The sequence below is a fragment of the Eubalaena glacialis genome, chromosome 15, assembly GCF_028564815.1.
Source record: "Eubalaena glacialis isolate mEubGla1 chromosome 15, mEubGla1.1.hap2.+ XY, whole genome shotgun sequence".
NCBI classification, from domain to species: Eukaryota; Metazoa; Chordata; class Mammalia; order Artiodactyla; family Balaenidae; genus Eubalaena; species Eubalaena glacialis.
Genome location: NC_083730.1, coordinates 66789487 through 66802211, shown reverse-complemented (window position 1 = coordinate 66802211; position 12725 = coordinate 66789487). Strand labels below are relative to the sequence as shown.

Sequence of the window (12725 nt, the reverse complement as noted above, 5' to 3'; positions counted from 1 at the left end):
GGGTGCAGCGTCTCAGGGCAGTGTCCGCCAAACCGGGCCAGGCTCCGTGGGCCATGAGGCCTTCCTGGGCACACGCTTCCCCCCACCTCCAGGCTCGACACCCTCAGTGTCCCAAATGGTGAGCGGCCGGAGTCCCGGGAGCCCCCCAAGCCCCGGCCCAGCTGCCTGCCACACCCCAGGGGCTGGGACACCTCCTGGGCAGGGAGCACAGCCCACACCCTAGCCTAGCCTATGCCAGGCCCTGACAGACCCTAAGGGATGAGCAAGCCCTCGGTGGCAGGCGGCGGCCCCACCCATCCTGGCCATAGGCCCCTCCTGCTGGGTGAGACATAGCTGGGAATCCAGAGAAAACAAGGGTCAAGGGCTCTTCACAGTAAGCCAAGCCTGGGGCCAGAGAAGAGGGGGCAGGGGCAGATCTCCCAGGGGGGCCAGAGAAGAGGGGGCAGGGGCAGATCCCCCAGGGAGGTTACAAGTCCCCTTGTGCACCAGAAGCCCATCTCTGCTAAGTCTGGGCAGGACCCCACTGAGTAGCAGTTCTCGGGAAAGACCCCTGAGAACAAGGGTGTGTGGGAGGGGTCCGCAGATGCTCGCCAGCTGAGTGAGCAATGCCAGGGCCAGGGGCAGGAGCCAGAGGCTCTTGTTGTAACAGCAAACGGCCACCTGCAGGCAGGTGTGGCCTGGCCGGCTCACCCTGCCACAGAACCGGGTGAACAGACACGTTCTCCTGGCCAAGCACTCTTGATACCCACCCCCACCCCCACCCCCCGGCCCTGGCTGGCCAACAATCGCTGCACAAGCCAAGAGACCCCAGGCAGGTGCAGCCAGCTCGGCCAAGGCAAGCCTGGGCATGCGGCATGTGCCACCGACAGTAAGACAAACAGCCCGCCAGGGTGGCTCCCCGCCTGGCAGTCGGAGTTTAGTTGGCCACTGGGATCTGCTAAACCCCTTCACTGGCAGCTCACTCAGAGAGACCTAGGCTAAATCAACAGGGTTCCCATGTGATAAAACCTTGAAATTAAAAAATAAAAAAGAATAATAATTCTTAACTTACAAAGAAACTTTGTAACTTAAGAAAGTGAATTCATAGTTATTCTCTAAATACTACTACAGATTATTATACTGAGTATAGCATTATACCATACTAGTTCTCTCCCAGAGAGCTCAAAATTTTAGATAATATTCAATAATCGTGTGAGTTTTCATCATCTTTTTTGCGGGAGGAATGGGATGGGGTGGTATCGTCCGACTCCACGGTCACCAGGAGGAGGGTGCCTGGTGGGCCGGGAGCTGGCAGTTCTCAGGAACCCGAGGTCGTCTCTCCGGGAACTTCCTCCTCCAGTAACAGCTTAACCCCAGGCACACGCAGCACCCACCATCCCACTCCTGCTACCCCGCAGCCAAGGTTGGGAAAAACCTTAATTCCAAAAGGAGAAACTCTTACCACTGACAGAAGCTTGTGATTTCTTGTTATCTATATATAAAGAAAAAAAAAAAAAGAAGAAACCAAAGTAAACAAAGTTTTTATGTAACCATATATTTCCACGCTAAGTCAGTGCTAAAGGCATTCGTCCAGAGGACATATGTGTGAATACATGTATGTGTCCCACTCCCGGCAGCGTTGACACACAAGGAGGCCTGGAGCAAGAGGGTGCAGAACCACCCCGCGGTCAGCCTGGGCCCTGGAGAACAGCCCCCAGGTGGAGGCTGGTGCTGGGTCTCCTCTAGTTCCTTCCTTCCCAGGCCAGGGCTCTTAGCACAGGCCCCGAGCCACAAACAAGAGCGGTCCAGGGATCTACGGTGGGCCCACAACACCTCCATTTTCAGCCCACTCTGGTGAGGGAGGCAGCATCCCCATTTTCTGGATGAGGAAACTGAGTCTGTCCAAGGCTGGTTAGAAGCCGGATCCAGCCAGCCCCAGGACAGGCGGGGAACTGCCACAACAGTTCCACCCTCTGCCGGGGGTGAGGCAGCTGTGGACGCCCCCGCCAAAGGGCTGTGTGCACTGGCCGTGCCAGGGCCAGCTCCCAAATGGGCCAGCGAGCCCAAAAGGCCGAGCCCTTGCCAGTATAGACGGGGTCGTGGCCGGGCTGCTCATGCCCCAGGCTTCTAGTGGCGGCTCCTCTTGTTCCAAACACCATGGGACCTTCCCAAACACAGCAAAGAAAGTGAAATCAAGTGAGGTTCATCTTGCTGGCCAGTCTGGTAAAAAGTTAGTGTGGAAAGAAGTAATGGCCCTGCAAGGACTCTGGGGTCCCCAATGTCTCCCTCTGAGATGAGTGACGCTGACGCCACAGCTGTCTCGACAGCCACAGGGAGCAGCCGCCCCATGGACAGGCTGAGTGGGAGGAATCTGCCTCCTGTGGTCACACCACTGCAGGTCGGCAGGAGGCGCTGTGGCTGTAACCCCCCAGAGCGGCCCTGAGCGGCCCTGAGCGGCCCTGACCGGGAGAAGAGGAACTGGGATGCTGTGGGGCTGGGCCCTCACCAGGGCAGGGAGTGCAGGGTGGCGCTGAGAAAGCTGGCCCCAGAAGCTTCCAGCCTGACGGGAACACAGTTAGGTCCAGCCTCCATGGGTCAAAAAAACCATGGATCAGGGAAGGAAGTGTCTATTCCAGGGTGGACTCTGCTTATTCAGGAACTGCCTAGAGATCAAAGCAGCAGTCCTTCAAAAGGGAGATTAAGCAGACAAGCAAAAAGAGCAGTCCAGCCCAGACCACTTGGACACTAACATCTCCATTAGGCCACAATCAGCACGTTTCAGGCTGAGGCTCTGGGAGGATGGGAAACATGGAATCAAATGCGAAGCCATGAAGAACTTCCCGGAAAGCAGGTGCTGTCCACAGACATCCTGCCTCAGGCACTGGGGCCAAGACTGGCCGGCCTCTCGTGGCGACCACAACCACCCAGAGATGTGACGTTTTACTTACGGATGTCTCGAAAATGGATAATGAGCCTGGCCACGAGAGAAAGGTATTCATCCTAAAAGTAAAAACAGGAAGCAGTTTAATCCCAGACGCAGAAGTGAGGCCGAGTGACGCCCCTTCCCACCCTGGCCCTGCTGCGCTCCTCCTGAAGGCAGGGATGGCAGCCATCCCCGTCTGTCTGTCCCTGTCTGTCTGTCCTCGTCCGGCTTGGCTCTACCTCCTCTGGAATCCATCCCTCCAGGAAAGGCCGGCAGAGCTCGGCTACCGCAGAACAACAAAAGGCACAAAGAAACAGAAAACCAAGAAGGTACCAAGACACTAGGAGACGCTGCTCCCCTGCCCTGCTGTAAACGCTGGTGAGGGCCACAGGGGGCTCAGGCACCCGTCTTTCTGCAAAGGGGCCGGCCCAGGGTCACAGGGCATCTCAGAAGTAGACACGGGAGGGCCGCTTTTGTCTTTGCTCCATTTGTACCAAAGTACTTTCGCTTTTCACACCGGCCTGTTGCTTTTCCACTGCTGACGTCATATTTGCATGCAAATCTGGCTGGGCGCCCCGGCTGTGCTTTCTGCAGCTCCCGCTGATCTGAATTCACTGCACAGCCCAGGGAGAGGGCACAGCGCCGCTCAAGGAAGCAGGTGAAGGCCACTGCCCAGGGCCCTCTTGGTTCTCGCTGCGTTTCTGGAACCTCCCAGCAGGGCCTGCCTTCCACCATTTGTCCTCTTTGTAACCAAGGACACTCACTCCGGGGGTTCCGGGGAAATCACTACTGTGAGTTTGTCTTGGGGTCAACGAAGGGATGTTCGTAACTAAAATCTTATTTCAGAGAAGCTGGACCATCTTTCTGGCAAGGCAGGCAGAAAGGGCAGAGCTTTCACCCCGCCTGCTCACTTGACCCCCGCCTAAGTCACCATGACACTGAGTCCACTCAACAGCAGCCAGAGGAGACGACCCCCGCAGCCCAGGACCCACCGCAGGGGACAGCCCGTGAGCCTGGGACAGACAGTGAACCTGCCGTCACGAGAACACCTCCAAGGGAAACACATGAAGGGGGCCTCAGACGAATGTTAACAACATAAGCACACTTTCTAACCCCCATCAACCCTCATTGATCTCAAACTTCACCCACCACTGTTTTCTCAGCCAGGGAATCAGCAGAGGAAAACGTGGGGGAAAGGCTCAGGGAGGCCACGGGGCAGGTACCGAAGGACAGGACACATGGGAAATGTGTTCAACACTCCCCCTCCCAATGCCCCCCACAAATTCCTGGGAGGAAAAGGATCCCGCAGATCACCTGACCAGGCTGGTCCTCGAAGGACAACAGGGTGGTGAGTGGGGCGCAAGGAAAGCGGGGGCTAAAGGAAGCTCTGAAATGAGGTGGCCAAGGACGGGGAGCTTGCCAGGTCAAGAGCTGACGTCTCAGTAAGGCCTTGGCCATCTTTTGGGTCGGAGAAATCTTAAAAGAATTTGTTGAGCTTCTTCTACTTCCATAAAAGGTGAAGCAAGAGGAAGCAGGTTTAAAAAGCAACCAGATCATTAAAAAGTCCACAAACAACAAATGCTGGAGAGTTTGGAGAAAAGGGAACCCTCCAACACTGTTGGTGAGAATGTAAACTGATGCAGCCACTATAGCAAACAGTATGGAGGTTCCTCAAAAAACTAAAAATAGAATTACCATATGATCCTGCAATCCCACTCCTGGGCATATATCCGGAGAAAACTCTAATTCAAAAAGATATGTGCACCCCTACGTTCATATCAGCACTATTTACAATAGCCAAGACATGGAAGCACCTAAGTGTCCACTGACAGATGAATGGATAAAGAGGATGTAGTACATATATATACAATGGAATATTACTCAGTCATAAAAAAGAATGAAATAATGCCATTTGCCGCAACATGGATGGACCCAGAGATTGTTATACTAAGCGAAGTCAGACAAATACCATATGGTATTACTTATATGTGGAATCTAAAATATGATAAATGAACTTATCTATGAAACAGAAACAGACTCATGGACATAGAGAACACAGTTGTGGTTGCCGGGGGTGGGGGGTGCTAGGGGAGGGATGGACTGGGAGTTTGGGGTTAGCAGATGCAAACTATTATATACAGAATGGATAAACAACAAGGTATAGCACAGGGAACTATATTCAATATCCTGTGATAAACCGTAATAGAAAATATACATATGTATAACTGAATCACTTTGCCATACAGGATAAAACACAACATTGTAAATCAACTATACTTCAGTTATTAAAAACAAAAAAAAAACCAAACCAGCAACCAGATATTTTACTCCGACACAAGATACAGTAAATGGGGCTCAGGAGCATGTCCCCAAAGCCCTTGGCACAGAACCAGGACCGAGTGCTCGGAGCCAGGTAGGCACAAGGCACCCATGGTCTGCGCCCACTGAGGCTGCCCACAGCCCGGTGCAGCAGAGGCTCTGGGGACCAGACCAGCATGAGGAGGCCTGAAGGGGACGGAGTGGGGCAGCAACCACCTGACAGGAGAAGCGGGCACAGGGAGTGGTCAGTCACACTGCCACCAAGGGGCGCTCCTGTGGGTAAATACATCACCCAGCACGTCAAGGGTAGAGTGCTTCAGGCCTGCTGATCTGATCCCCCTCTGACTCCCCAGGGTGGCTGCCTTACTCTATGTCTAGACTGGCTTCCCTGGGCGTGAGAGTTCCCAGCCTCCATGCAGACAGAGAGGTTATGACCCCTCTTCTGCTCCAAGGCACCCCCGCTCCAGGACAGTTCCAGAAATGGGCCGAGGAGCGTGTACCTCCCTTATCTTCACTCCATCTTTATCATCTCCCCCTCCTGACAGCAAAAATACAAGCATCCAGGCTGGGTACGGCCAGAGCACAGCAGTGACAGCTCACACGCCACACTGACTCCGGGCCAGGCACAGCTCTGAATGCTTTACAGATAATTAACACACTCAATTCTTCCAACTGCCCAGTGAGGCAGGTACTACTAGCGGGCTGGTTTGCAGGTGAGAAGACAGAAATGTGGGAAAAAAGCTTCCTGCAGTTTATACACTTTGTCTAACCTGTACAAGTCTTGCATGAGGGCCTGACAGCAAAGGTGGAGGACGAATCCCCTCACGGATGTGGAGGGAGCAGTAGGAAGGACACACATGCTCCAGGTAAGATGCCACAGGCCACACACTAGATGCTACACTGTTATACCTTTTGTATAAAACTCGGGGAATCTGAACATGTATATTTGCTTTATATCTGCAAAAAGAAATGTTGCAGATCAACAATCAAATCCCCAGAGGTATCAGGAAGTGGCCCGGAAATGAAACTTCCCACCTTGTTATACATCTTTCACATTGCAAGTATATAATCTTTTACCAAATTGAAGACAAAGCCAAATCAAAAGAAAAAAGTACAGGGACTTCCCTGGTGGTAGAATGGTTAAGAATCCGCCTGCCAATGCAGGGGACACGGGTTCGAGCCCTGGTCTGGGAAGATCCCACATGCCGTGGAGCAACTAAGCCCGTGCGCCACAACTACTGAGCCTGTACTCCAGAGCCCGCGAGCTGCAACTACTGAAGTCTGCGCGCCTAGAGCCCATGCTCCGCAATGAGAAGTCACTGCAATGAGAAGCCCGCGCGCCGCAACGAAGAGTAGCCCCTGCTCACCACAACTAGAGAAAGCCGGCGTGCAGCAACAAAAACCCAACGCAGCCAAAAATTTAAAAAAAAAAAAAAGAAAAAATACAATTCCTAAAAATGCAAAATCAACCAAACATATAAGTTGATATCAAGTTGGCGTCAGAATCATAGGGAAAAGAGTTCTTTTGACTGATCATTTTAAAAAACAAAAAGCAAACAAAACAAAAAAACCATATGTCCTTAGGGGAAGGGGTATATTTTAAGTACACACAGAGCTGTAAAGAAATCTTAAACTTCATTCCACATTTTGTTATTTGCTACTAATATTAGTGCTAATATTGGTCTGTTTATTCTGAAAGTATTTTAGAGTAATTATGCCAATGACATTAGAAGCCAAGATATTCACAAAAGAGAACAGATACACGTTTAAAATAAAAGTAAAACCCTGGGGACTTCCCTGGTGGCGCAGTGGTTAAGAATCCGCCTGCCAATGCAGGGGACACGGGTTCGAGCCCTGGTCCGGGAAGATCCCACATGCCGCGGAGCAACTAAGCCCGTGTACCACAACTACTGAGCCTGCACTCTAGAGCCCGTGAGCCACAACTACTGAGCCTGCGTGTCATAACTGCTGAAGCCTGCGCGCCTAGAGCCCAGGCTCCGCAACAAGAGAAGCCACCGCAATGAGAAGCCCGCGCACCGCAATGAAGAGTAGCCCCCGCTCGCCGCAACTAGAGAAAGCCCTCATGCAGCAACAAAGACCCAACGCAGCCAAAAATAAATAAATAAATAATAAATAAATTAAAAAAAAAAAGTAAAACCCTGTAATTGGAAATATCAATGTGAAATTATGGGGTTTTGAGGTTGTTGTTTCAAAAACATATGACTCCTTAGCTGTTCACAAAAAAGCGCAGAAGCCGTGAGCAGCCCCATGCCCACACTGCAAGCCCCAAGTACCATTTCACCCTTGAAAAGGAACCAGGGCTCCTTAGAGCAACAGCTGATTCTGGGCCAAGATGCAAGCAAGAACAGAATGCTGGGGAAAAGGTGAATGTTAGAAGTGTTTCTGGTGAGGGCTCAGGGGAAAGAGGAATGTGTGATTGGAAACAAGAGCACAGAGAACCCCTGTCATACAGTGTCCGGAAGTCTAGCTGAATCGTACCCTAGTTGAGAGGAAGGCAGACCTTGCAAGCAATGAACCTGGATATTTGGCTGAGTAGACTTCCAAACAAAGTGTGGAAGGTCTGGCCTGCTTTCTTCTTTTTTAAAAAAAATTTATTTATTTATTTATTTATTTTTGGCTGCATTGGGTCTTCGTTGCTGCGCATGGGCTTTCTCTAGTTGTGGCGAGCGCGGGCTACTCTTTGTTGCAGTGCTCGGACTTCTCATTGCAGTGGCTTTTCTTTGTTGCACAGCACGGGCCCTAGAGCGCGCGGGCTTCAGTAGCTGTGGCACGCGGGCTCAGTAGTTGTGGCTCACGGGCTCTAGAGCACAGGCTTAGTAGTTGTGGCGCACGGGCTTAGTTGCTCCGCGGCATGTGGGATCTTCCCGGACCAGGGCTCGAACCCGTGTCCCCTGCATTGGCAGGCGGATTCTTAACCACTGCGCCACCAGGGAAGTCCCCAGGGTTTTACTTTTATTTTAAACGTGTATCTGTTCTCTTTTGTGAATATCTTGGCTTCTAATGTCATTGGCATAATTACTCTAAAATACTTTCAGAATAAACAGACCAATATTAGCACTAATATTAGTAGCAAATAACAAAATGTGGAATGAAGTTTAAGATTTCTTTACAGCTCTGTGTGTACTTAAAATATACCCCTTCCCCTAAGGACATATGGTTTTTTTGTTTTGTTTGCTTTTTGTTTTTTAAAATGATCAGTCAAAAGAACTCTTTTCCCTATGATTCTGACGCCAACTTGATATCAACTTATATGTTTGGTTGATTTGCAAACCTGCATTGGCAGGCGGATTCTTAACCACTGCGCCACCAGGGAAGTCCTGGCCTGCTTTCTTCTTGCTGCTTACAGTGAAATTGAGAGGAAAGAAAGAAACTGAGGGAAGAACCGTTAAGCATAAAGGAACCTGGACTTGGTTTCGGAAATTCCCAGGCTATTCAGATTACAAAGAAACACTAAAATTAGGAGATTCACTGTAGGAATGTGTGCTCTGGAGAGAAGGCTGAGGGTGTGGTTGCACAGACTATGCTAGTGCCAAAGAGATCAGGCATGTGATGAATCCTCTCAGTCGTCTCACAGACGCCAGGAATAGGGATGAAATTACAGGGATGAAACATCTGTGGGGAAACCTCCTGTCTAATGGCATGAATATGTCACATATTCACGGTTTAGAGCGTCATACCAGCAGAAACACTGCCAGTTTGGACTAAAAGGGAGAGACTGGATGAAATTTTAAAAGGGTGTCAGACTCCCAATCCCAAAGTCAACAGGCAGGAAGCAGGCTGGTAAAACTACTGGCTGCAAACATGACCACCGGGGAGAGCCTTGGGCCAAGAGGCCAAAACCATGAGCCCAGAGACTGTAGCCTCCAAGTCTGTGGGAATTTGTCCAGCAGCTACAGGAAACTAATACACTGCCTCTATAGATTGGCCTATTCTGGGCATTTTATACAAATGCATCATACAATACGTGCTCCCTTGTGACTATTTCACTACACTTATCATGATGTTTTCAAGGTTCATCCGTGTTGTACCATGTATCAGTACTTCATTCCATTATACGGCCAGGTAACAGTCCATTATACAGACACACCACATTTTCTTTATCCACTCATCAGCTGATAAACATTTGGGTGTTTCCACTTTCTGGCTATTATGAGTGATGCTATGAGTATTTCTGCACAAGTTCTGTGCATATATGGTAACTGTTTAATTTCTGAGGAATCACCACACTGTTTTCCACAGTGGCTGCTCCACTACACATTCCTTCCAGCAACATATGAGGTGCCAATTTCTCACCAATACTTATCATCTTTTTTTATTATAGCCATCATGAGTGTGACGGTGTATCTCACTGTGGTTTGGATTCGCCTTTCCCTAAGGACTAGTGATACTGAGCATCCTTTCATGTGCTTCTTGGCCATTTGTACTGGGTTGGCCAAAATAGTTCCTTTGGTTTTTAAGTAAAAATAAAGACACATTTTTTACTTTCACCAAGAACTTTATTGAAAAATGTATTCACCACTTTGTTCCACTACCTTCTGCCATTTTTCAGGCAACTTCATAATTCCATCTTCTCAAAACTTTTTACTTTTTTTTTTTTTTTTAATTTTTTGGCTGCATTGGGTCTTCGTTGCTGCACGCGGGCTTTCTCTAGTTGCGGCAAGCAGGGGCTACTCTTTGTTGAGCGGGCTTCTCATTGCGGTGGCTCCTCTTGTTGCAGAGCACAGGCTCGAGGTGCGTGGGCCTCAGTAGTTGCGGCAGGCGGGCTCAGTAGTTGTGGCACGCAGGCTCAGTAGTTGTGGCACATGCGCTTAGTTGCTCTGCAGTATGTGGGATCTTCCCAGACCAGAGATCAAACCCATGTCCCCTGCATTGGCAGGAGGATTCTTAACCACTGCACCACCAGGGAAGTCCCTCAAAACTTTTTATTTTTTTGAGCAAAGAACTGTTCTAGGTGTCTTTTACAGTCTTCCAGGGAATTGAAATTTTTTCCATTAAGAGAATTTTTTAAAGACTGAAATAAATGTAAATCCAAAGATGCAAATGTCTGGTGAATACGGCGGATGAATCAGAACTTCCCAGCCAAGGTGTAACAGTTTTTGCCTGGTCATCAAAGAAACATGCGGTATGGCGTTATCCTGATGGATTATGCGTTTTCTGTTGACTAATTCCGGACACTTTTCATTGAATGCTGCTTTCAGTTGGTCTAATTGGGAGCAGTACTGGTTGGAATTAATCGTTTTGTTTTCCAGAAGTAGCTCATAATAGAGGACTCCCTTCCAATCCCACCATATACACAACATCACCTTCTTTGGATGAAGACCGGCCTTTGGTGTGGTTGGTGGTGGTTCATTTCGCTTGCCCCACTGATCTCTTCCATTCTACATTATTGTACAGTATCCACTTTTCATCCCGTCGCAATTTGTTTTAAAAACAAAACGTTTTCGCTACATTTAAATAGAGAATCACACGTGGAAATATGGTCAAGAAGGTTTTTTTTGCTTAACTTATGTGGAACCGAAACATCAAAGCGATTAACATAACCAAGCTGACGCAAATGATTTTCAACGCTTCATTTGGATATTTTGAGTATGTCAGCTATCTCCTGCATGGTATAACATTGATCGTTCTCAATTAATGTCTCAGTTTGATCGCTATCAACTTCAACTGGTCTACCCGACCGTGGAGCATCATCCAGCGGGAAATCTCCAGCATGAAACTTCGCAAACCACTTTTGACACGTTTGATCAGTCACAGCACCTTCTCCATACATTGCACAAATCTTTTTTTGCATTTCAGTTGCATTTTTACCTTTCTTGAAGTAATAAAGCATAATAAAACAATTTCAAAAATGTTTTTCTTCCATCTTCAATATTAAAATGGCTACACAAAAATTCTCCAATTTTGTAAAGTTTTTTTTAAATGCACACTGATATGACAGCTGTCACAATACAATCTAACAAAATTGTTTTGAATGAAGTTAAAGACAACTAAGCGCTACTAGAGCCATCTTACGGAAAAAAAAGAACGAACTTTTTTAGCCAACCCAATATATCTTCTCTGGAGAAATGTCTATTCAAGTTCTTTGCCCATTTTTGAATTAGGTTGTTCGGTTTCTTTTGTTGTTGTTGTTGAGTTGCAGTTCTTTATATACTCTGATACCAGTCCCTCATCAGATATCATCAGATATTTGATTTTCAAATATTTTCTCCCATTCCATAGGTTGTCTTTTTTTTTTTTTTAATTTATTTATTTTATTTATTTTTGGCTGCATTGGGTCTTCGTTGCTGCTTGTGGGCTTTCTCTAGTTGCAGCGAGCAGGGGCCACTCTTCGTCGCGGTGTGTGGGCTTCTCATTGCGGTGGCCTCTCTTGTTGCGGAGCATGGGCTCTAGACGTGCGGGCTTCAGTTGTTGTGGCACACAGGCTTAGTTGCTCCGCGGCATGTGGGATCCTCCCGGACCAGGGCTCGAACCCATGTCCCCTGCATTGGCAGGCGGATTCTTAACCACTGCGCCACCAGGGAAGCCCCATAGGTTGTCTTTTCACTCTCTTGATGGTATCCTTTGATGCACAATAGTGTTTAATTTTGATGAAGTCAAATTAATCTATGTTTTCTTTTGTTGCCTGTGCTTTTGGTGTCACATGTAAGAAACCACTGCCTAATCTGAGGTCACAAAGATTCATGCCTATGTTTTCTTCTAAAAATTTTACAGTTTTAGGACTTCCCTGGTTGCGCATTGGTTAAGAATCCGCCTGCAAATGCAGGGGACACAGCCTCAAACCCTGGTCCGGGAAGATCCCACATGCCATGGAGCAACTAAGCTCGTGCGCCACAACTACTGAGCCTGAGCTCTAGAGCCCACAAGCCACAACTACTGAGCCCACACGGCTAGAGCCCGTGCTCTGCAACGAGAAGCCTCCACAATGAGAAGCCCGCGCACCCCAACAAAGAGTAGCCCCCGCTCACCGCAACTAGAGAAAGCCTGTGCACAGCAACGAAGACCCAACGCAGCCAAAAATAAATTAATAAAAAAATAAAAGTTTTACAGTTTTAGTTCTTAGGTCTTTGATCCATTTTGAGTTAATGTTGGTATATGGTATGAGACTGGGGTCCCACCTCAATATCATACATGTGGTAATCCAGCAGATGTCCCAGCACCATTTGTTCTTTTCCAAGATTGTTTTGGCTATGCTGGGTCCCTTGAGTTTCCTTAGTATCATTTTGTCAGTTTCTACAAAGTCTGTTAGAAACTTTTCCTCATACTTGAAAAATGTATCAATTCCCAGAGCAGGCGCTCCAGAGCCAGTGTTCTCAGCAACATGGGACCTTTGGTAGTATTGTGTTGTGATTCACGTATTTTAAAATTTTACCCTTATACATTAAAAAATATTTTAAACATACAAAAAATAAATAATAAAACAAATGACAGTGGGTTCCTTACCCAGTTTAAATTAAAAAATAAGATCTAAAGAAAGCAAGCTAGC

The 12725-nt window shown here is 48.2% G+C and overlaps 1 protein-coding gene across 2 annotated transcripts in view; it reads right to left on the bottom strand.

The window, feature by feature from the left end:
• The window catches only part of MED15 (mediator complex subunit 15), a 61767-nt gene that overhangs the window by 18206 nt on the left and 30836 nt on the right, over nt 1–12725 (bottom strand). For both annotated transcript variants that reach the window (XM_061170421.1, XM_061170422.1), the window contains exons 3-4: nt 2928–2979; nt 1442–1471 (exon numbers count right to left, since the gene is read on the bottom strand). In XM_061170421.1, coding sequence (XP_061026404.1) covers nt 1442–1471; nt 2928–2979 — 82 coding nt within the window. The remainder of the gene's footprint in view (nt 1–1441; nt 1472–2927; nt 2980–12725) is intronic.